General features: G+C 43.1%; 1 protein-coding gene across 5 annotated transcripts in view; it reads left to right on the top strand.

The window, feature by feature from the left end:
* The window catches only part of TRMT11 (tRNA methyltransferase 11 homolog), a 157,719-nt gene that overhangs the window by 32,856 nt on the left and 96,962 nt on the right, over positions 1 to 27,901 (top strand). For 4 of the 5 annotated variants that reach the window (XM_029596683.1, XM_029596684.1, XM_029596685.1 and 1 more), the window contains 2 exons: positions 11,903 to 12,059; positions 21,279 to 21,359. In XM_029596683.1, coding sequence (XP_029452543.1) covers positions 11,903 to 12,059; positions 21,279 to 21,359 — 238 coding nt within the window. The remainder of the gene's footprint in view (positions 1 to 11,902; positions 12,060 to 21,278; positions 21,360 to 27,901) is intronic. The other variant, XM_029596682.1, reaches the window with a different exon arrangement.

Raw genomic sequence — 27,901 nt, 5'->3', positions numbered from 1 at the left:
TATGCGCATAAGTTTGCTTGGAAAATGCTCAGGCAAATGCCCTTCATCGTGCATAAAATAACCGCACAAAGCTTATACCTGCTCTTCACGCATGCTTTGAAGATTAAAAAAGGTAAATATGCAGAAGTCCCAACCGCACCCCAGCTCCCCCCCCCACCTCCAATGTCTCTCCCCCTTGAATGTTACTTCATCCTTTCACATGCATTGAGCCTTGGGCTGTTTTGTAATATCTTTTGCGTGCATTAATTGCTTTGAAAATCAGGCCTGGAGAATGCAGTAGCGTGAATATATTTTTGTTTGCTTCTACACAAACAAATGTTCAGTTATTAACATGGAAAGCAGGAGAAGTGTTGAAAGGAAATTTCAGAAAGTCAGGTTGTCGTTTAATTCATGAAATGCTGTCTCCTGGAGTGTATTTATAAAAGTGCGTGATTTATGTGTTTGTATATCAGTTTGTTTAGGGCAGTTACCTTTGCAATGATTGCACATGGAGTAACTCGCAGGTTTACTTCCCCTCAGTAGTTTTCAAATGTTGTTGTGTTTGTATTTGTTGCCAAGTGTAATGAACTTGAATAGTACTGGAAAGTAAAAAAGGAACCAACTGTATGTCGACGGTATAGAGTGAGTAGTGATGGCTGTACTGATCAGCACTTTTATCAAAGGAATGAAGTAGTGTGCTTGCCATGTTAATCCATTTGAATGCATGGAAATAAAGGTCAGTAAACAAATACGTAAGGTGATATCCTTTTTTATTGGACTAGCTTGATAGATTCCTTGTCTAGCTTTTGGAAGCTGACATTCCCTTCATCAGGTCCATGAGAACGAGCAGGTCAAGAGAGAGGATGATGTTACCTGAACATACAAGTGAATCACTACCAGACCTGATTCTGCTGTCTCTGTCACCTTCTGATCACTCTGCTAACCCTCGTCACATATCATTTTAATATAATCCATATTTCATCTGTGCATTCAGGCAGCATCTTCCTTTGCTTCGAGCTGCTCGTTTTGTCAGTGGAGGACCTGGGATTTGAACCCTGGTTTCCCTGGCTCTCAGCCCACTGCTCTCACCGCTTGGTGAGATGCATTGGGTTCGTGAGAGCATTGCTTGCTGACTTATTGAAACACAGGGCTCAGGCCAGTTGCCCGACTTGACCTATATTATGGATAGCCCCTTTGTGTGAGTAACTTTGCCTAGATAGGGTTATTCTACTCTTTAATTAAAAATAAAAACCAGAAGGGGCGCTAGAGGGCGTGAATGGTGGCGGTCACTCTCTGCCAGAGCTCTGTCGGCAGCCCTGATTTATTCATTTTATTCTGTTTCAACTGGCTCCCGATAAACTTGCTGTGAACTACAAAACTAGCTGGTACGGTGATGGGGACTCGTTGGACGTGAAACTTAATTGAAAAATCAGCTCATATGACCAATTATTAAAAAGATGCTGCTGGGCCTGGTCATTTCCTGCAGGCGGTGATAGCAGAGGAACCAGAGGCCCAGTGCGATCCAGTCCTTAAGGAGATTCATGCGCTCAGGGAGGATTTGGGTAAGGACCAGTGCGTATTGCAGGTCTTGATTGAGGTGGTGAGAGATAAAACTGATAATCTCTCCCCGTGTGGAAGAGCTGGAGCAATAGGTGTACGATTTGGAGGATTGGGAATCTGGGGCGGCCATTAAACTAGCGGCATTGCGCAAACAGATGATGGAACTTAAAGATAAAGTGGTGGATCTGGAGGACTGATCCCGCCACTGCAATGTCTGAATTTGGGGGTCCCAGAAGCAGAGGAAGGAAAGAACATGATTGTGTTCATAAGAGGGTTCCTTAAAGAAACTTTAAAGCCAGAGGAATCTGCACCCTATACCGCTGGGAGTCTGAAGAGTAATTCCAACAGGTCTAGGATCATTCTGGATACATTTTTGGAGTTCCAAACTAAAGAGTGGATCCCCAGGAGAGCCAGAGAACTGGATCAGTTGGAATTTAAGAATCAAAGGGCCTTCCTATTCCCGGATGTTAGTGTGGATATTGTATGAAAGAGATTAAAAAAACGTCTGCATGCGAAGCAGCTGCATTTCTGCTTACTGTATCCTGTGAGGCTGTCGGTGAATTTGGACGGCAATTGTAAAACTTTCTCCTCTCCTGGTGAAGTTAAAGGGTTTCTGCAGATCAAGTATCCCTCAGTGAATAAGGCATCAGGCGGCTCGCTGAGACGCTCCTGTGTGGTCTCCTTTACATCCGGCCCTTTTCTCCCTGTAAGAGTACGGAGGGGGTGGGGCAGAGGACGTGGCAGAGGTGGTGTAACTTCACGGCAATGGTTTTCTGAGGGCATGAGCAATAGAGAAGTGGGCGATTCTGCTGAGAGACCATCAAAGGAGGATGCAACATAGGGAGATGGCGTGCACCTACAGATCTGGGAATGTGACGTGTTGACTGCAATGAGGCGACTGAAGCATGAGGAACATGCAACTGAAGCAGTTTAATTGTTGCCTGTGGGTTTTGTTTTTTTTGGTCCTATTTTTGCAGACTGATGCTTATCTGAAAGTGTTCTTGTTTCTCTCTTGTTTCTGTCACCCCTAATCTTTTTCTGTCCTTCTCTGTCTTTTCCTGACTGGATTGCCGGGGCATAAGGGGATACATAAGCAATTCTTTGTGTTTTTGAGTCCTATAAATAGGAGTAAATTAGGGAGTACAGGGGGAGCTGGTAAGGGCTCTCGGATGTTCTTCTTGTGCAAGATGAGATTTATTTATTTATTTGGGGATGAATCAGGGCTCCTGTTTTTTTTTCTTAGTTGACATAGGCCTGTGGGATGTGGGGGAGAGATGGAGAGAAAGGGGATTGGTTGGAGAAAAATGGAGAGGTTCTTTGGGATTTGTTTTTTTCTCCCTACCATAGGAGTTCTTCCTGGAACTTAGGGGGTAGAGTGTGTGCAAAAGGGGGTACTTTATGTAGTATTGGCATGGGGTTGGTAGAATGGGGGTGAATAAGGTTTGCTCGTGGAGTGTGAAAGGCTTAAACCCTCTGATAAAATGGAAAAAGGTCCTGCGTCACCTATCCAGTATGAAAACATGTTATTTTCTTGCAAAAGATGCATTGGCCGGACTGCTCTGTTTACTATAAATTGCAAGCCCCGTGGGTGGCTGAGAGCTTCTCCTCTGCTTATAAGGGGAGGAAGAGAAGGGGCGTGGCTATTTTAATAATTCGATTGATCCAATTTTCCCAAGAAAAAGTGGTAAGGGACCTTGAGGGGAGGTTTTATTAAGTCAGGAGGCTGGTTCTGTGAGTGAGGCCCTTGCAGAGTGGCCCAACTTCCAAATGCGATCCACCCCTCTATTCTTGCTCTTATCCATGGACCCATAAGAGCAAGAGCAGCACCATGGGAGTGAAGACACGAGAGCATAGGCAGCACAAAGTTTGGCTGTGTTTTTGTGAAGAGTGACCTCCCCTGAAGAAAGACTGATGTCTGAAACGTGGCCTTGTTGGGTGGGCAGTAAACCTTTCGATCAGTTTGTAACGTGTCATTGTGGTGGTACCAACTGAAGATCAAGGACTGTCTTGTTCTGTTTGGAAGACATGGACTGTTCATGTTGTTAACATTAATACAGCAAGTATAAAGAGTTAATGATATGTGCACATCTTTTAAGTGCTTTATAAAACTGAAATAAACATACACATTTGTTTTTCTGCTGATAATATCAGCTTAATTGGAAGGAGTTTGGTGGTTAATGATTATAAAGTCACTTGCAGTTAATTACTGGGTGGTAATTGACCATGTATTAAACCTGCAACCTCGTCCAACAAAAGTTTTGTTTTGCATTTACAATTTTTTACAGATACATGACATGATTTTAAGATTTACATAATTTAAAAAAATTCAGAAAAATGAAAAGATAAAAAAAATGTTTTTTGAAAGAAGAAGGTGTTGGGTATTAAGTGTTAGTTAAATCTTAGTCAGAGCAGTAATTACATTGTATTTCCCTTGTGGCTTCTGATATAGTCTTCTGCCCAAGATCTCTGGCCTTCAGAGCTCGGTAGCTCTGGTAGCACCTGATTGATGAAAGTAGCCTTGGTATTGTGTTCTCTTCTGACTGTGGGACGAGAGTTCCCTCTCTTTACCTCAGGTCTCCTGAGGCAGGGTCTGGTGTTTCACGAGGATCCACTTCCATTCTGTCTTACCAGGTCTTATTTAAGCAAGAAAAGATATTGTCTAGAGAAGGTGGATATTTTGTTGCCTTCTTGGGAAAGTTCTGCATTCCTGGTATATATCAAAGCTTAGTGGATTTTGGAAGATTGATGCACTACTAAGCAGATTTCTTCCTAGAGGGAATTTGATACCTTATATTTGGCAGTTTTTTTGTAAGGAGACTGGATAAAAGTCTCTAGCTCTCAATTTTTTGAAAGTGCAAATAGTGGCAATTTGTGTTTCAGAGGTTTCTTTCAGGGTATGCCTTAAGCCTCTTTTCTGGAGTTTTCTCTGTTATTGTTTGTAAGGTTTTGGGTGGACCCTTGGACACTGTGGCAGATGACCACACCCACAGGGGGGAGTTCCGTGAGGGGCCACAGGTCAGGCTCAGCTTAGGACACACAAACACAGAATTATCTTTTATTAAACAGAGTTGAGAAGCCACCAGAGGGGGCAGTAGTGAGTAGAGATGAAGCCCGGCTGGGCTTGTAGTCCCTCAGGACACTGGAACAGCGATTCCCTCTATGGCTGTGCTATAGTGGAGAGAAACTGAGATAGTGAGTACAGTGGAGCATACACAGGGTTCTGGTATGGAGCCTCGTTGGTAAAGTTACTCACACAGCGGTTTCTCCCGGAAGGTAGCACAGAAGCTGGAATAGAGGCAGGCCCTCGAGGAGCGAATACCTGGTTCCAGGGAACAGCTCTGAGAGAATATAGATGGTAACTCACTGATGGTGCAGGCAGCGAGTTCTTCCAAGCAGAAGTGAGCTCAGGCAGCAAGTCCGGGAACATGGGCTCTCGAGGAGCGAGTACCGGTTACAGACAGCGACCTGAAAGAAAAGAGAGAGGCCCCCGAGGAGCGGGTACTCCGATAGAGTAAGTTCAATTAAGGAGAGGCAGAGTAGCTAGGAACGGAGAGCGAATCCCATCCGTAAGGAGTCCCCTTGCTAACTCGAATAGCTAGCAAACAGAGCAGGCTTTTGTATCCAGGATGCGTGACGTCATCACAGGGGGACGCCCCTGAGGTTCACGACAAAGAAGGAATAAGAAGCAGGGCTGCGCCCTATGGCAGCTGAACAACATGGTGGGATGCAGCACCCAAGCCGGACCAGGGACACCGGAGAGGACGGCAGGCAGACGCCGCGGCAGCCAGACATCCATCAACCACGGGAGGAGTCGCCAAAGAGGTAAGGAGGGCGGAGTGGAGACGTCGGGCAGCGACAGTCGTAACATTCTCATTACCTGAAAGGAATGAAACACGTACACTGCCAGTAAAAGAACTGTTTTGACTTGGAATTTGAATGAGGTGATATAATTTTCTGGCTGGTGCTGCTTTTGAGTTCTTTAAAGAAGTATTTTTTGATTGAGTTGCTAGTGGCGATCTACTCAGGTGAATTTATGAGCTGTAAGTTTGTTCATGCAGGGAATCTGTCTAGGTCTTTCGAAGGAGATGGTACAGATTTGTTCAAATTTGGTGTTCCTTCCAAGGGTGATTTGCTTTTTCATCTTAGTTGGGTAACTGATTCACATCTACTCGTTCAAGACTTCTCATGATCTTAAAGACCTCGATCATATCCCCAATCAGCCGTCTCTTCTCCAAGCTGAGCAGCCCCAACCTCTTCAGTCTTTCCTCATAGGGGAGCTTTTCCATCCCCTGCTCAGCTTTATATCCCTTCCTCTCCCTCAGAGAAACACAGATCATGAGATGAGGAGAGAGAGAGAGAGACCTTATGTCCCATCCAGTCTGTCCATCCTCACCTCCTGTTCAGCTTTATATCCCTTCCTCTCCCTCAGAGAAACACAGATCATGAGATGAGGAGAGAGAGAGACCTTATTTCCCATCCAGTCTGTCCATCCTCACCTCCTGTTCAGCTTTATATCCCTTCCTGTCCCTCAGAGAAACACAGATCATGAGATGAAGAGAGAGAGAGACACCTTATGTCCCATCAAGTCTGTCCATCCTCACCTCCTGTTCAGCTTTATATCCCTTCCTCTCCCTCAGAGAAACACAGATCATGAGGTGAGAAGAGAGAGAGAGACCTTACGTCCCATCCAGTCTGTCCATCCTCACCTCCTGCTCAGCTTTATATCCCTTCCTCTCCCTCAGAGAAACACAGATCATGAGATGAAGAGAGAGAGAGAGACACCTTATGTCCCATCCAGTCTGTCCATCCTCACCTCCTGCTCAGCTTTATATCCCTTCCTCTCCCTCAGAGAAACACAGATCATGAGATGAAGAGAGAGAGAGAGACCTTATGTCCCATCCAGTCTGTCCATCCTCACTTCCTGCTCAGCTTTATATCCCTTCCTCTCCCTCAGAGAAACACAGATCATGAGGTGAGGAGAGAGAGAGACCTTATGTCCCATCAAGTCTGTCCATCCTCACCTCCTGTTCAGCTTTATATCCCTTCCTCTCCCTCAGAGAAACACAGATCATGAGGTGAGAAGAGAGAGAGAGACCTTACGTCCCATCCAGTCTGTCCATCCTCACCTCCTGCTCAGCTTTATATCCCTTCCTCTCCCTCAGAGAAACACAGATCATGAGATGAAGAGAGAGAGAGAGACACCTTATGTCCCATCCAGTCTGTCCATCCTCACCTCCTGCTCAGCTTTATATCCCTTCCTCTCCCTCAGAGAAACACAGATCATGAGATGAAGAGAGAGAGAGAGACCTTATGTCCCATCGAGTCTGTCCATCCTCACTTCCTGCTCAGCTTTATATCCCTTCCTCTCCCTCAGAGAAACACAGATCATGAGGTGAGGAGAGAGAGAGACCTTATGTCCCATCGAGTCTGTCCATCCTCACCTCCTGTTCAGCTTTATATCCCTTCCTCTCCCTCAGAGAAACACAGATCATAAGGTGAGAAGAGAGAGAGAGACCTTACGTCCCATCCAGTCTGTCCATCCTTACCTCCTGCTCAGCTTTATATCCCTTCCTCTCCCTCAGAGAAACACAGATCATGAGGTGAGAAGAGAGAGAGAGACCTTACGTCCCATACAGTCTGTCCATCCTCACCTCCTGCTCAGCTTTATATCCCTTCCTCTCCCTCAGAGAAACACAGATCATGAGATGAGGAGAGAGAGAGAGAGACCTTATGTCCCATCCAGTTTGTCCATCCTCACCTCCTGTTCAGCTTTATATCCCTTCCTCTCCCTCAGAGAAACACAGATCATGAGATGAGGAGAGAGAGAGAGAGAGACCTTATGTCCCATCCAGTCTGTCCACCCTCACCTCCTGCTCAGCTTTATATCTCTTCCTCTCCCTCAGAGAAACACAGATCATGAGATGAGGAGAGAGAGAGAGAGACCTTATGTCCCATCCAGTCTGTCCACCCTCACCTACTGCTCAGCTTTATATCCCTTCCTCTCCCTCAGAGAAACACAGATCATGAGATGAGGAGAGAGAGAGACCTTATGTCCCATCCAGTCTGTCCACCCTCAGCTCCTGCTCAGCTTTATATCCCTTCCTCTCCCTCAGAGAAACACAGATCATGAGATGAGGAGAGAGAGAGACCTTATGTCCCATCCAGTCTGTCCACCCTCAGCTCCTGCTCAGCTTTATATCCCTTCCTCTCCCTCAGAGAAACACAGATCATGAGATGAGGAGAGAGAGAGAGAGACCTTATGTCCCATCCAGTCTGTCCACCCTCACCTCCTGCTCAGCTTTATATCCCTTCCTCTCCCTCAGAGAAACACAGATCATGAGATGAGGAGAGAGAGAGACCTTATGTCCCATCCAGTCTGTCCACCCTCAGCTCCTGCTCAGCTTTATATCCCTTCCTCTCCCTCAGAGAAACACAGATCATGAGATGAGGAGAGAGAGAGAGAGACCTTACGTCCCATCCAGTCTGTCCATCCTTACCTCCTGCTCAGCTTTATATCCCTTCCTCTCCCTCAGAGAAACACAGATCATGAGGTGAGAAGAGAGAGAGAGACCTTACGTCCCATACAGTCTGTCCATCCTCACCTCCTGCTCAGCTTTATATCCCTTCCTCTCCCTCAGAGAAACACAGATCATGAGATGAGGAGAGAGAGAGAGAGACCTTATGTCCCATCCAGTTTGTCCATCCTCACCTCCTGTTCAGCTTTATATCCCTTCCTCTCCCTCAGAGAAACACAGATCATGAGATGAGGAGAGAGAGAGAGAGAGACCTTATGTCCCATCCAGTCTGTCCACCCTCACCTCCTGCTCAGCTTTATATCCCTTCCTCTCCCTCAGAGAAACACAGATCATGAGATGAGGAGAGAGAGAGAGAGAGACCTTATGTCCCATCCAGTCTGTCCACCCTCACCTCCTGCTCAGCTTTATATCCCTTCCTCTCCCTCAGAGAAACACAGATCATGAGATGAGGAGAGAGAGAGAGAGACCTTATGTCCCATCCAGTCTGTCCACCCTCAGCTCCTGCTCAGCTTTATATCCCTTCCTCTCCCTCAGAGAAACACAGATCATGAGATGAGGAGAGAGAGAGACCTTACGTCCCATCCAGTCTGTCCATCCTCACCTCCTGCTCAGCTTTATATCCCTTCCTCTCCCTCAGAGAAACACAGATCATAAGATGAGGAGAGAGACCTTACGTCCCATCCAGTCTGTCCATCCTCACCTCCTGCTCAGCTTTATATCCCTTATCCCAGGACAAGGAGGATGGTAGTTAGAGGACTCATGTAGTTTCTTGGGTCAAATTTTGATTGGTTTCACCATTGAAGAGTTACAAAGAGGTCTTCCTTGCATTCTTTGGTGATACTTTATCATCTCAGTGCTCAAATCAGGGAGGAAGCATCCTTGGTTCAAGGTCTTGAGAGCGGGTTTGCAGTTTCCCACCTACTCAAGGGATAGCTTGGGTATATCCCATGCGTTTGGACTGGTCTGGCTGAATAAAGAACAAGTTAAAATTAGTTCTTGCCTGATTATTTATTTTCCTTGAGTCCAGCCAGACCTTTTCTTACCTGCCAAACATATGGTATTCAGTGGTTATGTCTCTTCAGAAATATATTTTAATCAACCTTCAGTGGATAAGGTAAGGTGATATTAATCTATTTGATTTATCCTAATTGTGTTGTTTGGAAATTTCTTGGTTTGGGGAAGGGGGGATGTTTGTTTTTTGGTATATTATTCTTAGCTTGTTAAAGGATACTGGCATCCTGAGGGCAGCAGGGGAGTCTCTGTAAGGTGACGTCAGCAAGCTTGTTAATATCTGCCTCCATCTGCTGGTTGGTGGACATAACCCATGCATTTAGACTGGTCTGGCTGGTCTCACGGAAAGGAAGTTATCAGGTAAGAACTGATTTATCCTTTCTCAGCAAATATTGCTAGTTCAGGTAATAAATCAAAATTGTATTATACTGTCCTCAAAGTAGATAGGTGTTCTACACTGTGATAAAATTGTTATGATCAGAGAGGGACTTAATAGGGTGATTTTCAAGACGTGGGTGTTGTGTGTGTAAAATCAACATATACGTGCATAAGTAGCCTTTGTGCATGGTACGCACATGTACTCATGTGTACTGTGGCTGCCACAGGAAACTATCCCTGTACAAAGAAGGTGTTTGGAGAGGGTTCTAGGGCAGGGGTTTGGAGGTATTCTCACACATTTACATATTTACGGAGGGCTTGCATACATCATTGAATATACACGCTTGCTTTTACACCTGCTAATCAAGTCGTTTATGTTAAATCAGGCTTAGATGGGGGTTCTGGAGCTTGTGGTTGAACCGATGAAAGTCTGGGTCAGCTGCTGGAGCTTTTGATGAAGCAGGGCTTGGAATTTACGTGCACAAGTGTTTACATAAGTGAGAAATGCGTAAACATTAGACAACTTTACAAAATACTTGCCTCCATGCATGAGGATTGTTATGTGCATAATGCATATTATTATTATTTAACAAATGCACCTATTTTTATAAAATAGGTGTATAAACTATATGGATCCCTACATTAAAAAAAAGTGCCTGTACTTTCGGGGAATAATACACATTATTTTGTAAACAATTTATAAAATGCAGGTGTAAACAGGTGTAACTACTTATCCATGTACGTGCTGAGTTCTGCACGTTATTATAAATTATCCTCAGTATGGAAGTCCAGTAGTAATAATCTGTCCTCGTAACAAGAATTGCCTGCTTTGTCATGTGGGTCTGTTAGAGCTGGACATTCAAACAGTGATGATAATTTCACTGCATGGCATCAGATTAATGATTCCAAGATCATTTATTTTTCTGCAGGTAACATCATCTAGTTGTTTACTTGATCCTTGTCCAGCCTGGATGGCTTTAGGCCTTAGGCAAGAGATTGCTAAAAATGGTGACCTCTCTATCCTGGGAGCTCATTGGTCTAGAGCAGAGCTTTCCAAACTTTTCATGTTGCTGACACACTTTTTAGACAAAATAATTTCACGACACAGTAGTTCAGTCTTCTAGCAAACCAGAGGTTAAAGGTTAAACGAACAAAACATATCTCGACAATTTATGTATGTTTCCTTAAATATATACATACATTTTTGTGGATTACATAATGTTACACCCACACTGACCCCCAGGCAGCTCCCATTCATTCTTACACCACTCCCTCCCCATCCCCCAGGCAGGCACCCATGCATTCACACACATACACCCCCAGGCAGACTCCCATTCATACACATGCACACTAAAGGCAGACCCCCTCTCTTTCTTTTGCCAGCAATCTCGGAGCCTCTCTCATTCCTCTGCTGCCACTGTCACTGCTGCCCCATGGCTATTGGGGAGGTGCCGATTGCTGCTACTGACACTGAAGCCCATTCTGCTGCCTCCTCTGTGCAGGCCCCGTGGGCTTCCATTTTCTCCATGCTGATCTCGTACATTGTGAGATCCGCATAGAGAAAGTGCTATTCTTGCACATTCCCAAAGATTACATGTGCCAATCACTAAAAAGTAATTTATTTTGTTTTTTACCTTTGCTGTCTGATCTTAGTTTTCTAATCGGTTGGTCACAGGATTTTTTTCCCACCTTCCCTTTCTTGTTTTTTTGCCAATTCCTTTTACAGGGTCTTTTTTTTTCCTATTTCTTTTCTCTCCATCTGTCTTCTTCCCTCAAACACACAATCAGGTTCTCATTCTCACAGCGGCCCTACTACCGGGTCTCCTCCTCTTCTCGGCCCATTAACGCTGCTCCTCTTCTGTACCCGGCAGATGCTCCTCCTCCCTCCTGCCCACGCGGCTCCGGCAACGTTTTTCTTCCGGGGCTGCGCAGGCAGGAAGGAGGAGGAGTGGTGAACGTGACCCTTTTCTTCGGGCCGTGGTGAGGTAAAGCTCCGCCACGGCCCCCGCCGATCTTCCTGCTGCAGTTCCCTGCTTCCGCCGGCCCTGCTGCTGTGTGGACCGGGCGACACCTCCACGCTGCAGGCGACACACTAACGTTGTCAAGACACACAGTTTGGAAAGCTCTGGCTTAGAGATGCTTTTATGTCTCATATTTGTTGGATGTTTACTTTGTCGTGGTTTTGTGCATTTTTCTCAAGGTCTGTGAATGAAGGACAGAGAGAGGCTCGGATGGGCTTACTCATTCCCCATCCCCTCTTGAAGAACTGCTCTTCTCATAAATGTATTGTGTTTGAATAGGTAACCAAAACAGGGCACCACAGAAGGAAACTCGCGTATGAGGCAATTAAATTATAGTGTTTGGGGACGTGAAATGGATCAGGATGTAATCATGTTGACATTTTTCTCTCTTCTTTTTTTGGAATGACCTTTATACAGATTGCTGATGGGCAGCGAGAGCTTATTGAGTCCTATAGTGTGAAGAAGAGGCATTTTATTGGAAACACAAGCATGGATGCCTGCTTGTCCTTTATAATGGCAAATCACGGGAAAGTAAAGGCCAATGACCTGGTGTTTGACCCATTTGTTGGAACAGGTACATTTAAAGAAAATAATCAATTTATGGTCTTGCAGAATGAATGTTTTGGGGGCAGAATATTAGTGTTCTGGCTCGGTGGACCCTAGAATTTGCAAATCTGTTTCAGAGTTCAGAAGAATTGTCTAGGTTTGGTGGAAACCTGGTAATATTTAATGCTGATATCCAGGATGCACATTTTTTTTCTCTTATCAAGAAGCAGGCATGAATTAGTCATAATGCATGGGTGATGTCTTGTGACTGCGCCAACGCAGACCCAGAGCTCAGTAAAGGTTTTACTGAACCTGCTCGGGATTTCCCACGCATGCACGCTGACTTTTGAGCTCCTCACTTCTTCTTTATACAAGCTACCGCGCGGATGTGTTCCCAGTCTGTATTTTAAGATTTTGTTCTGGCTGATGATTTGCCCTGATTCTGCCTTGTTGAATCTTTTTTGTTTTTTTGCTGCTGCCTCAGAAGGCCCCTCAGCAGAAATGTTCAGTTTCTTAGCATTCAGACCCATTAATCCACAACCATTGGGTTGTGCACCTCTACCAGCAGATGATTGAGCTAAGCTGACATCACGGTATATACCCCCTGCACTGACATCAGCCTGCCAGTATTCTCCGTCTCCAGCAGATGGTGGATGTACTGGGATTGCTTAAAAACAAAAAGGGTTTAAAAGGGGAAAAGAAGAAGGAAATGAATTTCCCCATTTTCCTGTGGTGATACCTTATAGTCCTCTCCCTCAGTCGAGTTTTCCTGAGGTGATATCTGAGGATCCCTCATTTAGCTGTAGAGAGAGTAAAAGCTGAGAGGCTAAGGGGTGCAGGAAACTGAGCGCAGCGGTGAAGATCTTTCCCTCTCCTTCAGCAGCTGGAGACAGACTCTATACTCGGCTGGAACAGGCTGAGCTCAGGTAAAGAGTAAATATATTAAAAAAAAAAAGTGAATTTCCATTTCCCTTCTGGTCTCTGAGCCTCGGCATGCTGATCCGACGTCCATTCCCGCCTCCAAGGAAGCTTGGGGGAGTCATGGCAGCCTGGTGGGTTGAGCAGCCTTTTGGCTAGGCCCTGCTCTCAGGCTTTGCTCACAGGCCGCGTGGTTGGCTGCGGAGGCAGTTGCATGCTTTTCTATGCACAAGTCTGCCATAAAACTGTCTGACTTCTGTTCACACTTGCGCACCTGTGAGGGTACCTATGGGTGTGCGCTCACTGGACAGAGGGCGCCCTGTCCAGGCTCCCTTGTGTGGACGCGCTGTTGGGTGCACAGTTATCAGGTGTCTTTTGGGAGAATGCTGCTAGTGGGTGTTTGTCCATGGTGTCCTGCTTGCCATATTCAGGCATCTCAGCCTGGTGTCCCTTGTGTCAGCGCTGCTTGGAGGCTCAGGGAGAGTTATCTCCGGCTGATTTTGTTGAGCCCGGCCCTTCCCAGCATGATGTGTCCCTGTTTGTCTCAAAATGCCACCTCACCCCCAGCAGCCTCAATGTCTCTCAAATCCCTACCTTGTCCCCAGCAATCTCTCCCTCTTTCTCCATCCACCCCAGCAGTCTCTTGTCTCTCAAACGCTTCCTGTAATCCCCAGTAGTCTCCGTCGCTCCCAGACTCCCCTCCCTCGTCCCTAGCAGGTTTTCTGCTGCACTCCACCACCAACAGGCAGCAGGTTCTCTTCTTATGGCCTGGTGATGAACACAGCTCCCTTCACCTCTCCAGACAGCAACTCTCCTCTTCTAGCCCGACGAGAAACACAGCTCCCCATGTAGACTTCTAATACCACTGATGTTACTGCCGCTTCCTCGCATCAGCCCATGTGGGTTTGCTGACACTTCCTGCTCCAACGGCTGATGAATCCTCCACCTGGACCATAGATGCAATGCTTACATTTCTGGTCTCCATGACAAGCTTATGCCCAGGGTTTGTCCAACCCTGATAACAGTCGCATGTCAGAAGCTCAGTATCATTGTAATTAATTTATTAACATATTTCTTTAGCTCCCTATGAATGCACAGGCATAGATGAGTGCGTGTTTCAGGGAGTAAAGGGGAACCTCTTTCAGTAAGTTCTTTTGTTTATTAAATTTAAGATTAATAAAATCTGATATACTGCTTTTCATAAAATAAAATCACAGCAGTTTACAATTACAATCATAAGTCATTATGTATACAATCTAAAAGGAAACAAACATTTACAGGGTAATTTTCAAAGGAAAATGCAAATGTTATCATGCAATTTTCAAAAGCTCATTTACCCATGTAAAGAGGATTGAATGCGGGCAACGTCTATTGACAATTCCATGGCATATATTGTAGCAATTTTTAAGGAATAAATTACTCTGCTGCTGGGAAGAAAGTGACTTCACGCTTCCAAATGGTCACCTGAAACTGGAGCTTCCAACTCCATTGCATATAATTCTTGTTGTTTAGTGGCGATCCAACTTCTTACTGTAGCAGTTTATATCCAGAGGGTCCAGTGCAGTGTGGAGATGATGGCATGGAAGAAATCAATTGATTTGACACTTTTCTTATACTTCTGCTGTGGCACAAATTGAGGAGGTAGGCCACAGTGACTGAGCGGGTACACTACTTATGCATGGTGCTAACGTAGTAACAATAGTGGACTTTCAAAGTTGGTTCGTGGGCTTGCATAATATGGGCTCAATTTAAAACAAAATTGGACATGGTGGCTGAGTTGAGATGATATTTTACTGACCTGGGCGCACAGTTCCAAGAAGCGGAAGTGAAGCTAGATGAGCATGATACGGCTCTTGTGCAGAGGCTCATGGCAATTACTGATCTAACTGCAGGTAATGTAGATTTGAATGACCACTTGAAGACTTTGAAAATAGGTATCTGCAAGGAAATCTGCGAATCTGGGGTGTGCCAGAGGGAGCGGAATTTGCTGATTGTTCCCAGGTGGTAAGCATTGTGTGCATTGCGATATTGGGCAGAGATGAGGAGTCAGCGGACCTGACAAGAATCAAGTTGGAAAAGGCACACAGATCCTTAGCCCAGCCTAGAGGAAATTTGCCCAAAGACATAGTTGCTTGCTTTCATCAATTTCCTATTAAAGAAAAGGTGCTTAACCAAGCTAGAAAAAATGGACCAGATCATGTGGCAGGGCCACCGGCTTGACATTTTTCAAGATATATTGCCAATTATGATTCAGAAAAGGAGAGCATTTGAGGGATTCTCTAGGTATTGTACAAGGAGAATATAAAATACAGATGGCTGTTCCAGTTTGGACTGAGTTTTTCAATTGATGGGGTGGCCTCACGAGTTAAGGTGGTGGAGGAGGCCACCAGGACTCTGAAGGATGTTAGGATTGTTATGTATGCAGTCAAGCCAGATTTAGGCTTCTCCCTCTGTAGTAACAAAAGAGAGGTCTACCAAGTGGCACTGGGTTCAGAATGGAGTCAGGAGGTTGCACTGACATTCGGGCATCTCCTCATCTTCAAACTATGCTATCACCTGAAGAGATCTATGCAAGATGGTGTCAGAATTTGAAAGAGTGGAACATCAGAGGACTGAAAAATGTAGCCAGTTGATGCTGGTTTATATTAAGGCTTAGAAGAGCTTAAGTTTTGCTATGTTTGGAGTGCTATACAGTGTAATGGAGGATTCGTATTTTAAATTTTGCGCAAGTGAGGGAGTGGAGACTGAGACTGCTCAGCAGAAGACTTTGGAAATTATGACATCATTCCTCATGGAGGAGCATGAGGTTAACATAAGGGAGAGGGAGGAGGTTGGAGAGTGGGAAAGGGCTTGCGCTATGGTAAAAGGAAACACGGTGGGGCTACTTGGGTAGTTTAAGTAAGAAATTGGGGGTTTTGGGGGTGGATAGCGGGAAAGTGTTATGGTAGGATGAGGGATACTATGTTGGTTAACCTCAAAGGATATAATACCTATGTATGATCATTATGAATCAATAAAAAATGGTATCCCTGAATGTTAAGGTATTAAATACTCCCCACAAAAGAAAATTGCTGTTTAAAGAAGTGATACAGTTGAAGGCAGATGTTTACTTCTGCCAAGAAACACATCAAACAAACCCTCCACCAAAACCAACAAAGACCTCTCCTCTCCCCTACCTAACACCTCCCTCGCCAATGAGGTCAGAGATCTCGGCATCACCCTTGACTCAGACCTCAATATGAAAAAACACGTCAGCATGACAATCAAAGAGGGCTTCTACAAACTACAAGTCCTCAAAACGCTCAAACCACTTCTCTTCCCCTATGATTACCGCTCCGTGCTACAATCCCTCATACTATCCAAGTTGGACTATTGTAACTCCCTCCTCCTTGGACTTCCTGCCTCCACCTTAAAACCCCTCCAGCTGCTTCAAAACGCAGCAGCCAGATCCCTCACAAACAGCAACCGTTCCTCACACATCACCCCCATACTAAAAGAACTCCACTGGCTCCCCATATCACACCGATCACAATACAAAATCCTCACCATACTTCACAAAACCATCAACAACCATAAAATCAAATGGACCAACAACCCTCCCCAACCACACCACAGCCAGAAAAACCTGCGATCTCAAAACACAGGCCTACTTATCATTCCCCACACTAAACTAGCACACCTCACCTCCACCAGACAACCCACCTTCTCTGTAGCTGGCCCCACCCTCTGGAACAAGCTCCCTTCTCAACTCAGACTGGAACCCTCCATTCACTCATTCAAAAAGAAATTGAAAACATGGCTATTCCTCAATGCCTTCCATGACACAACCTAACCCTCCCCCCTCTTCCTTCACTCCCCACTGCAACGCAAACTTTGCCTCTCAGACCCGCCATTACAATCATTGTACATTTGGCATCCAATATTGAGACCCCCCAACCCTTCACCCCTCCGTAACACCCACCGTTATTCTTGCCAAATGCTACTCCCGCCACATGTTCTCCCCACAATGCCTATACCACTCTTCTTAAAGCTCGCAGTCTAAACTTACGTTACATAATATGTATTAGTACCAGTCACAGTTATTGTTAAACGATTTTTGTTAAATGATTTTTGTATATTTTGTATCAATCTCAGTTAATGTTAAAATGTAAAATAGTACGACCTAGACATACTATTCCAGTTGTTGTAATGTGAACCGATGTGATGAACGCCAACGAACGTCGGTATATAAAAGCAAATAAATAAATAAATAAATGTGTGGAAAAGACATGAAAGATTGACACACTCAAATCATTTCCCCAGCAATATTTTGCCTCTTCTGATATAAAGAATAAATATTGTGGGGTGAGGATTATGTTTGCCAAATTCAGCTCAAGGACCTTTTATAGATTTGATTGCTAATGCTTTGATAAACTGGGTAGAGGGATGTTATTATTGGTGGGGACTTTAATTAAACTAGGTACTTCTATTTAGATAACTCTGGGAGAGGGAGAGCTACATCATATCAACACAGACTCAGACTGAAAGCTCAGATGGCAGATTAGGGACTGGTTGATATTTGGAGATTGTGCAACCCTATGTTGCGCAATTATACCTTCTGTTCTAAAGCTCATAATGTATACTCCAGGATCGATTATTTCTTGGTGGTCAGATCCCTGATTTTTCAAGTCTCTGACTTGTCCTTGCGATCCTGGGAGAACATTTTTTTAGTTTTATATGGAAAAGAAAAATGGAGAGGGGGACTGGGAGTACCAAATCTGCAGAGGGACTATGTGGCAGCCCAATTAAGGGCGGTAACAGATTGGCATAAAAGAAATAAGATTAAAAGATAGCTACAAATTGAGAATATTTTGATGTGGGGTAACACCACTGGAAATGTTGATGTGGTTACCTAGAAGAGCTGGAATGGTGGTAGAGGCCATCCCTTATTTACTCTTGAGTTGTGGGTTAAGTGGAAGACCACTCTATTGGAGGTTTGAGATTACTGCTTTTCCTTTTCCTTTCCTTTCCTTTTTTTTAAATTTTAAATTTTTATGCATTTCAATGTAGCAAAAGAATACCTTGTAACAGTAACATGAGATAGACAATAGAAATAATAAAACAATATCATTGAGAAATAAGCAAAATCTCAAGTAACCTCATATAGTAAAAGGAAAATGGGGGGTAACAAAAAATGAGCGAATATATTACACCATGAAATAAAGAAAAGAGAGAAATGAGAAGAAAATCATCAGTATAACTTTGTATATAGCCGGATAGTAGGAGTGACTATTGAGGCTGTGAGTCTAAGAGCGACCGAAGTTGAGACAGTTCAAAAAAGATATAATTGACATCAGAAAATCTAATTCAACACTTACAAGGATATCGCAAAACAAATAACCCCCCCTTAGATTTAACTTCAGAAAGCATAGAAAGAAATATTTTCCTACGAAGTTGTGTGGCTCTAGTGACATCTGGATATATCCATAGCTTTTGCCCATAGTATAATAAAGAACGATTACAAAAAAAGAATTTGAGAACATTGTTACGATCTGAAGAAAAAGCAAAAGTCACCAAAAGAGTTCCTCTTTGTGAAATATCTGTAGACTCCTTTCATTATAATAGGGATTTTCTCCCAGGAAAGTTCACGAGAGCTTTTTTTGAGATGGAGAGAACAGGGCTGTTCCAGACTGGGGATGGTAGGAGGGTGATATCTTTCTTTGCATTACAACAGACATTTCAGCTCTTGGAAGAAGATTACTATCCATAACGTCAGCTTATATACTTTAAAACCAAAGGAGTTTATGCGGGATCTATTGAAGAGTAACACATTGTTTGAAGAATATTGTGAGAGTGTGGATAAAGCGACAAAATCCATCTAAAAAATTTATGCTTTATTTAACTGAAGAATTACAGGTCACATTTAAGCATCTGGTTTCTTTGGAAAGAGACTTGGGGTAATCAGTGGAGGAGTTGATGTGGGACCTTTGTTATGTGTGTATATATATATATATATATAACAAAGGTCCATATATATATGGAAGAGTCCCATCTCAGCCACAATAATAGAAAATAGTTTAAAATATTATATCAATGATATCTAACACCTGAGAGGCTGCATAAGGATTATCCGAAGGTTGATGATACTTGCTGGTGGAAATGTATTTTATTTATTTATTTAAAGGCTTTTATATAAAGGCTTTTATATACCGGCGTTCATGTATTGGTACATATCACGTCGATTTACATAGAACTAAGTTGGAAATTATGTAGACAGAAGGGGTCATTCTTTCATAAATGATGGAACTACCCAGAGGTGATCCTATATTGGGATAGAATATTAGACTTAATACTACGAATGATGGGTACCATTGTACCTAGAGACCCAACTGCTCTTTCTCTGAACATCCCTATACAGCGTCTTGAACCGCATTTGATGGCTTTCTTGAGCTAAATTGCGATAGTGACCAAATGTGAATTGGCCACGTTGCTGGAGAAAGGCCACTCTTCCTTCTGAGCAGCAAGTGTGTGCTTGTTTAGAGAGATTATAGTATTTAAGCCAAACTTATTGCCACCAAAAGGGAAACATTATGGAAATTTGAAAAGACATGGGACCCTTCTATATCATAGTCTCAGGTGGAAACCCTAGGTAATGGATGATCGAAATTGGAATTTAGATTTTAATTTCAATTTACATGTAAACCTACAGCTAGAGTTTAGCAGAGTCAGAGAGGCGATCGCTGGTAGTTTCAGAAATTGGGAGATGGGAGGTAATGGGCAAGGTTAGTGGGGTGGGAAGGGGAGGACAAGTACAGAAGGTGAAACTGTTTGAAAAGTTGGTAACCACAAGTTATCGTTAAATGAGACTTTAGGAGGAGTCACTATTACATTGGATATCAGATATGCATGGTGTAAAGCACTGCTGGGGTATTTATTGGCTTATCCTTTATGTCTTCTGTTGTATAAAATATGAAGATGGTTATGTATATACATTTTATATGTTTTAGCAGTTTAGTACCTATTGTGAACAATAATATGTGAATGTAATGATTATTGGTTCAATAAAAATCTTTAATTGAAAAAAAAACCCAAACTCTGCTGCTTATCCTTAAAAAAAACAAAACAGGTTGATCTGACAAAGAAGTGTTTGATCAGAGGTCCACACAAAACATTATTCTCAGAGCTACCGGTAGCCTCCTTGGCCCATATGATGTTTAATACTGTGGGGTGATTTTCAAAGATATTTATGTTTGTAAGAGGATCTTTGGGAAATAGTCCAAGTGGGTCTGCCTGTAAAAGGAGCCATGGAACTCATTCACAGCTGCTTTTACATGCAGACTGAATAGATATTCTGAGGTGGGGGTGGAGTAGGGTTGGGATTTACGTGCATGCTTTGATTTTGGAATATGTGTGTAAATCCATTCACACAGAGTTGCGCTTGCTCCTGCGCTTTGTAGTGTGCGGAGGTTTCTGCACACACCTATGAATTACCAGAGTGGATTTATGTGCAGGAACCCGCTTTGAGAATTCTGGCTAAAGTCTGTGGATGACAGGTGCCTGTGTAGACGTGAGTGTATGCAGGCTGTTTGACAATTACTGTTCCCATGGGCAAAGTGCAAATTTCATGTACATCTGGCAGTACTGATCTTTTTTTTTTGTTAATTACAAAACTATGCGTGTCCTTGCTTAGGTATAGTAGAGCCGAAAATGGCTTTGCAAATTGGCTGTCACTTAGCCTATTAGTGTTCATAATTGAGAATTACCCTGAACTCACTATTTTCAGCTCCTCCAAACAGGTTATTAATTGCCATTAAATGCTCTCTTCATGGAAGATGACTGTGTAAGTATATGCTGCAGGCAGTTCAAGTAAAGTGACCTGCCTTACACAGGAATAGTGGAGATTTAGGTATTGTGTCTGTTAAATTTGTTGGATACCCAGGTGTTTCTGTCTGTGTCCACTTGCAGTCAGGTTGTATGTTTTAGGGTTCACTCTAGGTCAGGGGTGGGCAAGTCCGGTCCTCGAGGGCTGCAAACCAGTCGGGTTTTCAGGATACCCCTAATGAATATGCATGACATAGATTTGCATACATCTGAGGCAGTGTGTATGCAGGTCTCTCTCATGCATATTCATTAGGGGTATCCTGAAAACCCGACTGGTTTGCAGCCCTCGAGGACCGGAGTTGCCCACCCTGTGAACTTGCTACTCTTTAGAAAGCTCAGCTCCATATGAATGCACCCAGCAGGTATCCCCCCCCCAGTACAGAAAATCCAGCTCATGAGAAGAGGTTTGCAGGGAAGCTGTAATATTCCATTTTCTAGCGTAAACTTCACCAATTTCTTTCCTTTTCAGGTGGTCTGCTAGTTTCCTCGGCTCATTTTGGAGCATATGTGTGCGGTACAGATATTGATTACAACACAGTCCACGGATTAGGTAAATTTGCATGTATTTGTTCTTAGCAGTCCCAGGGAATTTTCTTCTCCTCATTTTACTACTTATAAAAAAAAAAAAATGCTACAACTTACAAAAAAAAAAAAAAGGTGATATATAAATGACAAATATTTCCAAACAATTATTTAATAATAACTTCCGATATCAACATATAAACAATCAAAAATGAAAAAATAATCAGAATGACAATAAATATCAAGATGAAAGAAAATGGCAAAAGATTCCAGTCATAGAAAATACTAAAAAAAAGTCTTCATAAATGAATAAAATGGAAAAACAAAAAATAGTCAATAAAAATGCCACATAGTGCAATCTACAGTATCCAGCATATTCCAGGTCTTCTATGAAGAGGAGCAGCCTAGAACATGGGAAATGCCTCAAAAATCAAAATATGGATCTTCTTCCCGCAAAACATTTATCAACAAAGGAATCTGAGAAATCGATGAGTTTGCTGCAGCAAACCTGCTATATAACATCAACATTTCTATAGATTTTCTATAGAATTTCTATGGATTTCTATAGCCGGGCAGCTATCATCAAACCATACTAGAAAAAATGTCCAATAATGGACACCATAATGACAATTTAAACAGGAGTCATGTTATTTCTACATTGTAGTAGAATACGGGAGAGGGAGGATGTAGAGGCCTCTTTAACCCAATACTGGATTGATATGTCATGAAGTGGACAATCTTCATGTTTTTGTTCTCTATCATGTTACCTGTAATTGAGGTGGGGGCACCAATATTTATCAATTACTTAGAGCAATAATGGATTTTAATTTAAATACTAGATTACCTAATGGACTAAATGAAAAGGTTGAATGGTTTGTTTTTCTTTAAATGATTTAAGGGGAAGGGGCTCCATATTTGATAGATTGTCATTTGTGTATAATTGTCTATCTGGGATATCATTGGTTGTGTCCATTTTTTCAATTTGGTGACAAATACACGGGCGTTTTGGGTGCTTTTTGAGCCTGATGAATTATTTAAACTTTAATGATTGTTTTGTTTGATTGTGATTAAATTGTTATTATGGTGTACATTATTGGACATTTTTTCTAGTTTGTTTTGTTGATGGTTGCACAGCAGTAGAAGTCTGACTCATTGATTTAGAGTGTTACTGCAACTTCAGTGATATAAATGCTCCTCTGAGGAAATCCTGAGGGGTGAAACATGCTGGAAGATAATTTTGCTGATGCCTTTGTTGATGGAAAATTGTTGATGAGATACATTTGAGAGAAGTTTTCATTGATGGCTTTGTTGGAAAAAAATCCTTGGTTAGATTTTTGAGGTATTTCTTGTGTTCTAGACTGCTGGTTATTGTGGATTGCTTTATTGGCATTTTTATTGGCATTATTTTTTGTTTTTTCATTTCTGAAAATATTTTTTTGATATTTTTTACTCTTCTGCTGTTTTCTGACATTTTGATATTTTGATTATTTTTTTTCATTTTTGATTGTTTATATGTTGATGTTAGAAGTTATTAAACATTTGTTTGGAAATATGTCTTTTTGTAATATTATTTTTTGATGATGTAATTTAGCTGGTTGTTAATTGACAGCTTACAACATAGCAGAGATGAATTTTGTGTAAGTAAATTGACTTTATTGACCTGCAGAAAAATCTGCTAAGCACTTACTAATGCTGCCCACCAGTAAGCATCTCTCCGACCCTCACTCTTTTTATTGCTAGCAGACGAAAACCTGTTGATATTGCTAACCAGTCTGCAGTTCCAAGCCTCCCTACTTTCCTTCCTTTTCTCCACTTGCAGTTTCAGCATTATTACCCATGCGGCACTGATTTCCTTCAGGATTGCTTCCCCCAAGGCTGAAACTGAGGTCCTGGCCAAAACAGTCCTGGGCCCTCAGGCATTTACTGTTCCAACATTAAAAACAGAGATAGTGACATGTTTGGAATCACAGTTATTTATTTATTTATATGATTTTTATTCCCCTTTTTGGCACTTCAAAGTGGATTACATTCAGACAGTGTTGGCATTTCCCGTTCCCCAGAGGGCTCACAATCTGTTTGCACCTGAGACTACATTGGGTAAAGTGACTTGCCCAAGGTCACAAGGAGCAGCAGTGGGGTTTGAACCCTGGTTTCCCTGGTTCGTGGCCTGCTGCTCTAACCACTGGCTACCCCTCCACGCCACTAGGACCAATAGATGTGGCTTTCAAGCCTGATTTGCTGAGTTGTGACTTTTCATGCTAATTGATATATTCCTGTATAGTAGTCCTTGTTGTTTTGTGGATAGCGGCAATTCTGTGAAAGACAAGCAGTTCACCTTACACACACAAGTGGGACACAGGACCTTGGTACTGAGTGTCCATCTGTTCCAAAGCTTTCTGGAATCACCCAAAGGCCTTAATCATGCATGTGCAGGACCAATCACTTTCTCAATAGTCAATCTAACCAATGTAAAGTGAATACATTAATATGTCAGAGCTGATAGCTCTTATCTGTACTGGCACTGACATAAGCATCCCTTTTGAGGAGGTAAGCACTTCTTCTCCTCCTGTTGGGCTGCTGTTGGAGGTGGGGTAGAATTTTTTGATTTTATTTAAAAATATTTGTTGCCTGCCCTTGCATGATTCAGGGTGGGGCACAGGAAAACACCCACAGTAATTAAAACGTACATAACACAAAATAAGTCATCAAAAGTAATAACATTCAAATGAGATCATTATAGGCAAACTGGAAAAAGTGAGCCTTAAGTGCGTTCTTAAACAAATCTGACTCCTTTCTGGATCTTAGCTCGGCTGGCAAAGAGTTCCAGAGATTAAGGGCAGCGACTGGAAAGAAGTGCTTGCGTGACTCATCCAGATGGGCGTGTTTATGACATGGGCTTTCAAGGAGCCTCTGATTTGAGGACCAAAGAGTCCATTCAGGTGTGTAGATCTTCAAAGTGGCAGTGAACCAGGGAGATGGAACGTTGTTGAGCAGGTTGTGTAAGATGATTACAAGCTTGTATTGTATTCGGTGTTGCGTCTGTCACTGTTCAATGCCCTCACTCCGCCCTCTTTACCTCTGTGGCAACTCCCTCCGGGTCTGATGGATGGCTGGCTGCCGCGGCGTCTCCATGCCGTCTCCCTCCCGTCTCCCTCCGGCGTCCCCGGACCGGCTTGACGTTGCAGATCCGCCATGTTGCCTGATGACCTATGGTGCGCGTGCGCTCTGATTGAAGTACCAGCAAGGGCGTGAACCTCAGGGGCGACCCCTGAGATGACGTCATCCGGTTCCAATATTTAAAGGTCTCTAATTCACTATCTAACTGAGTTAGCAAGGAGAGGATTCGGATACGGATTTGACTACGTTTCCTCCAAGCTACTCTGCCTCCTCGGACTTACCAGAGGTACTCGCTCCTTGGGGGCCTCGCTCTTTTCTTTACTTTCAGATTACCGATAGGAACCGGTACTCGCTCCTCGAGGGCCCATGTTCCTGAACACTCTGAAGATTCGCTACTGCCTGGAAGCTATCGCTGCTACAAGCAATTGTGAGTTACCATCGCTCTCTCAGAGCTTTCCCTGGAACCAGGTACTCGCTCCTCGAGGGCCTAAACCTTTCCAGCTCCTGAGCTTCCTTGAGACCTTACGTGAATTTTGTCATCTAGTTCTGTTCATGAATCTTGTCTACTCTACCTACTCACTTTCTACAGTTTCTCAACTGCTCAGCCAGCCTGGATCGCGGTTCCAGAGCCTGAGAGACTACAGCCCTGCCAGGCATATCAGCTCACTACTGCCACCTCCCGTGGTTTCCAAAACCTGTTTAATAAAAGAACTAATGTGTGTCTATCTCCATACTCAAGCCTAGCCGGTGGTCCCTCTCGGGATATCCTCCCGGGGGCGTGGTCATCTGCCACCGGCCCAGGGAGTCACCACTACTATCTCAGATTCATAAAAGTTTGCTAACTACCAGCAGAGCAGAATATAACAGAATCTGAGACACTGCAAGATAGCTGACTCCTCCTTCTTAGGAGCCATTCATTCAGATTGCTCCTCCCATCTACGCCCAGCTTTCTTAACAGATATAACAGATTGCTAAACACCAGCTCTAACACAGAGCTTTCACAACAGATTGCTAACTCCGCAGTCTAACTAACAGCAGATTTATTACATTCTGTTTGTAATAGGGAGCTAGTACAAGGAAAACAAAACCAGGGAGATGTGGTTGCAATTAGGAATGTTGGTGAGAAAGTGAGCTGCAGAATTTTGAAGCATCTGAAGTGGGTGTAGACATAAGCGGGAAGTCTAATGTAGAGAGAATTACAGTAGTCCGTACCTGAAAAAAACTAGTGATTGGAGAACTGTTCTGAAATTGTGGGGTGGGGTGCGCAGTATGTGCTTGAGATGGCATTGTAAGCGAAGTTTATAAAAAAAAGAGGACTGCTTTGATATGAGTGTGCGTGGATAGAGATGGGTCAGTGAGAATTCCCAGATTGCATACTGCATTTGTAATGGGAATATTGTGTTCACTGAATGAAAATTTAGCAGGAATATTGGAAGATGGAAAGAGCAGTAAGATCATGAGCTCGGTTTTACTGATATTGAGAGAGAGCTTATTCTGGTAGAGCCATTTGTGAAGTGAGGAAAGCCAGAGAGAAATAAATTGCTGAGTGAGTGCCCAGGATGATTTTACAGGAAAGAAAAATTGCTTCCATTGGGTTTGATTAGGAGAAAGTGGGATCAGCTGCAGGACATTAACAGTTTTTTAAAACTTGGGAGTGTGAGATTGGACCAAGCAAGCACTGACATTTTTTTCAGTAGTTTGGGGGGTTTGATATGGGGATGGGACCGCAAGGCCTCAATAGATTTTTCAATGCTTTGTGGAGTGAAGGGGTGGAAATAAGGTGACAGCTGGCCTGATTTTTTGGGGTTTTTTTTTTAAACTTACCCAACTATATACTGAATATAGCTGAATAGATTTAAATTTTCTTGGGTGAGGATTTTACGCCATGTACTTTCTGGTCTGTCCGTCCCCCCCCCCCAAAAAAAAACCCCCCAAAACATTGAAAGCTTGTTTATTATCTTTTGACCTGGCATAAACTCTGTTGGGCCTTTACCAAATGTCTAGCTGTTATTGTGGTATTTCTGTGCAAGCTGGGAATCCATATATTTCCGTACTTGGATTTTTGACTGGCAAGAACACATCTACATAGACTCAACACCTGTCTCAGAACACTAACTGAATGTTACTGTCCCAAGATTTCATCATCTACTCCAAATCCAGTTTAAGCCCAATACCGCATTTCAAGTTTATAGGAGCTCTGCTTAGCACAACTTGGACCAAGACCTCTCATCCCATCAAAAGAGTTCTTTATACTATAGCTGCAGTTGAAGGAGTACTTAAGAGACAGCAGTCATCAACTTGGTTCATGCTGAGAATACTGGAACTCCATAGGTCGTTTCTTCCATGGCACGTTTCCGTAGGAGACAAACCCAATAAACCCTTAATTCCAGGGGAATCAAGCCACTCGGGGATTACAGGAGAGTATGTGTGTCATAGAGGATACTTTCTATCTGGGTGGCAACTTCCATTCCAATTTGAATCCTAGTTATATTCCTTTTCACCAAATTGTTCTAACTATAGATTTTTATTTATTTATTTATTTAAGAATTTTTTATATACCGGGGCACGTTAAAAACATCACCCCGGTTCACATTGTAACGTAACGTAGCAACAGGCTTTACAATAATTTAGAATAGATAAGCATAGATAAACATTATTTAGCTTTACTATAGATTAGAATAGATAAACATTATGACAACTGTTCAACTTGGGATAGGTGGTTTATCAGGTGTTACGTGATAAACATAAGGAGAGTAGAAGAGAAAAGGTGATTGGAATATGGGCGGGTAAGGAGAGGTAATTCTTAGGAGGGTAGAAGAAAAATAGGTTCTTTAACTATTCACAAAGTGACAGGTAAGAGGGGATATAGGTGCCTCCAACCTGGACTGTGGAGCTCACCTACAAGGGTTTCATACCCAGGGCTGTCTTCTCCAGGACACGTGATTACTTCCCAACCTTCTGGAGTTGTGGGCAGGTGTTAATATACTAAAAACTTTCAGGAATCAGGTTTCCTGAAAATTTGCCTTGTCCAAACCAAGCAGTAAGGTTTGGACAAGGCAAATTTTTTGGGAAACTGTCAAGTTTAAGAACATAAGAACATAAGAACATAAGAAATTGCCATGCTGGGTCAGACCAAGGGTCCATCAAGCCCAGCATCCTGTTTCCAACAGAGGCCAAACCAGGCCACAAGAACCTGGCAATTACCCAAACACCTAGAAGATCCCATGCTACTGATGCAATTAATAGCAGTGACTATTCCCTAAGTAAACTTGATTAATAGCAGTTAATGGACTTCTCTTCCAAGAACTTATCCAAACCTTTTTTGAACCCAGCTACACTAACTGCACTAACCACATCCTCTGGCAACAAATTCCAGAGATTTATTGTGCGTTGAGTGAAAAAGAATTTTCTCCGATTAGTTTTTTGGGAAACTGTCAAGGTGTGGAACTAGGC

This window comes from Rhinatrema bivittatum, chromosome 3 (genome assembly GCF_901001135.1).
Source record: "Rhinatrema bivittatum chromosome 3, aRhiBiv1.1, whole genome shotgun sequence".
In the NCBI taxonomy this organism is placed as follows: domain Eukaryota; kingdom Metazoa; phylum Chordata; class Amphibia; order Gymnophiona; family Rhinatrematidae; genus Rhinatrema; species Rhinatrema bivittatum.
The sequence above is the reverse complement of the archived record's forward strand: the minus strand, read 5'-3'. Positions and strand labels throughout refer to the sequence as shown.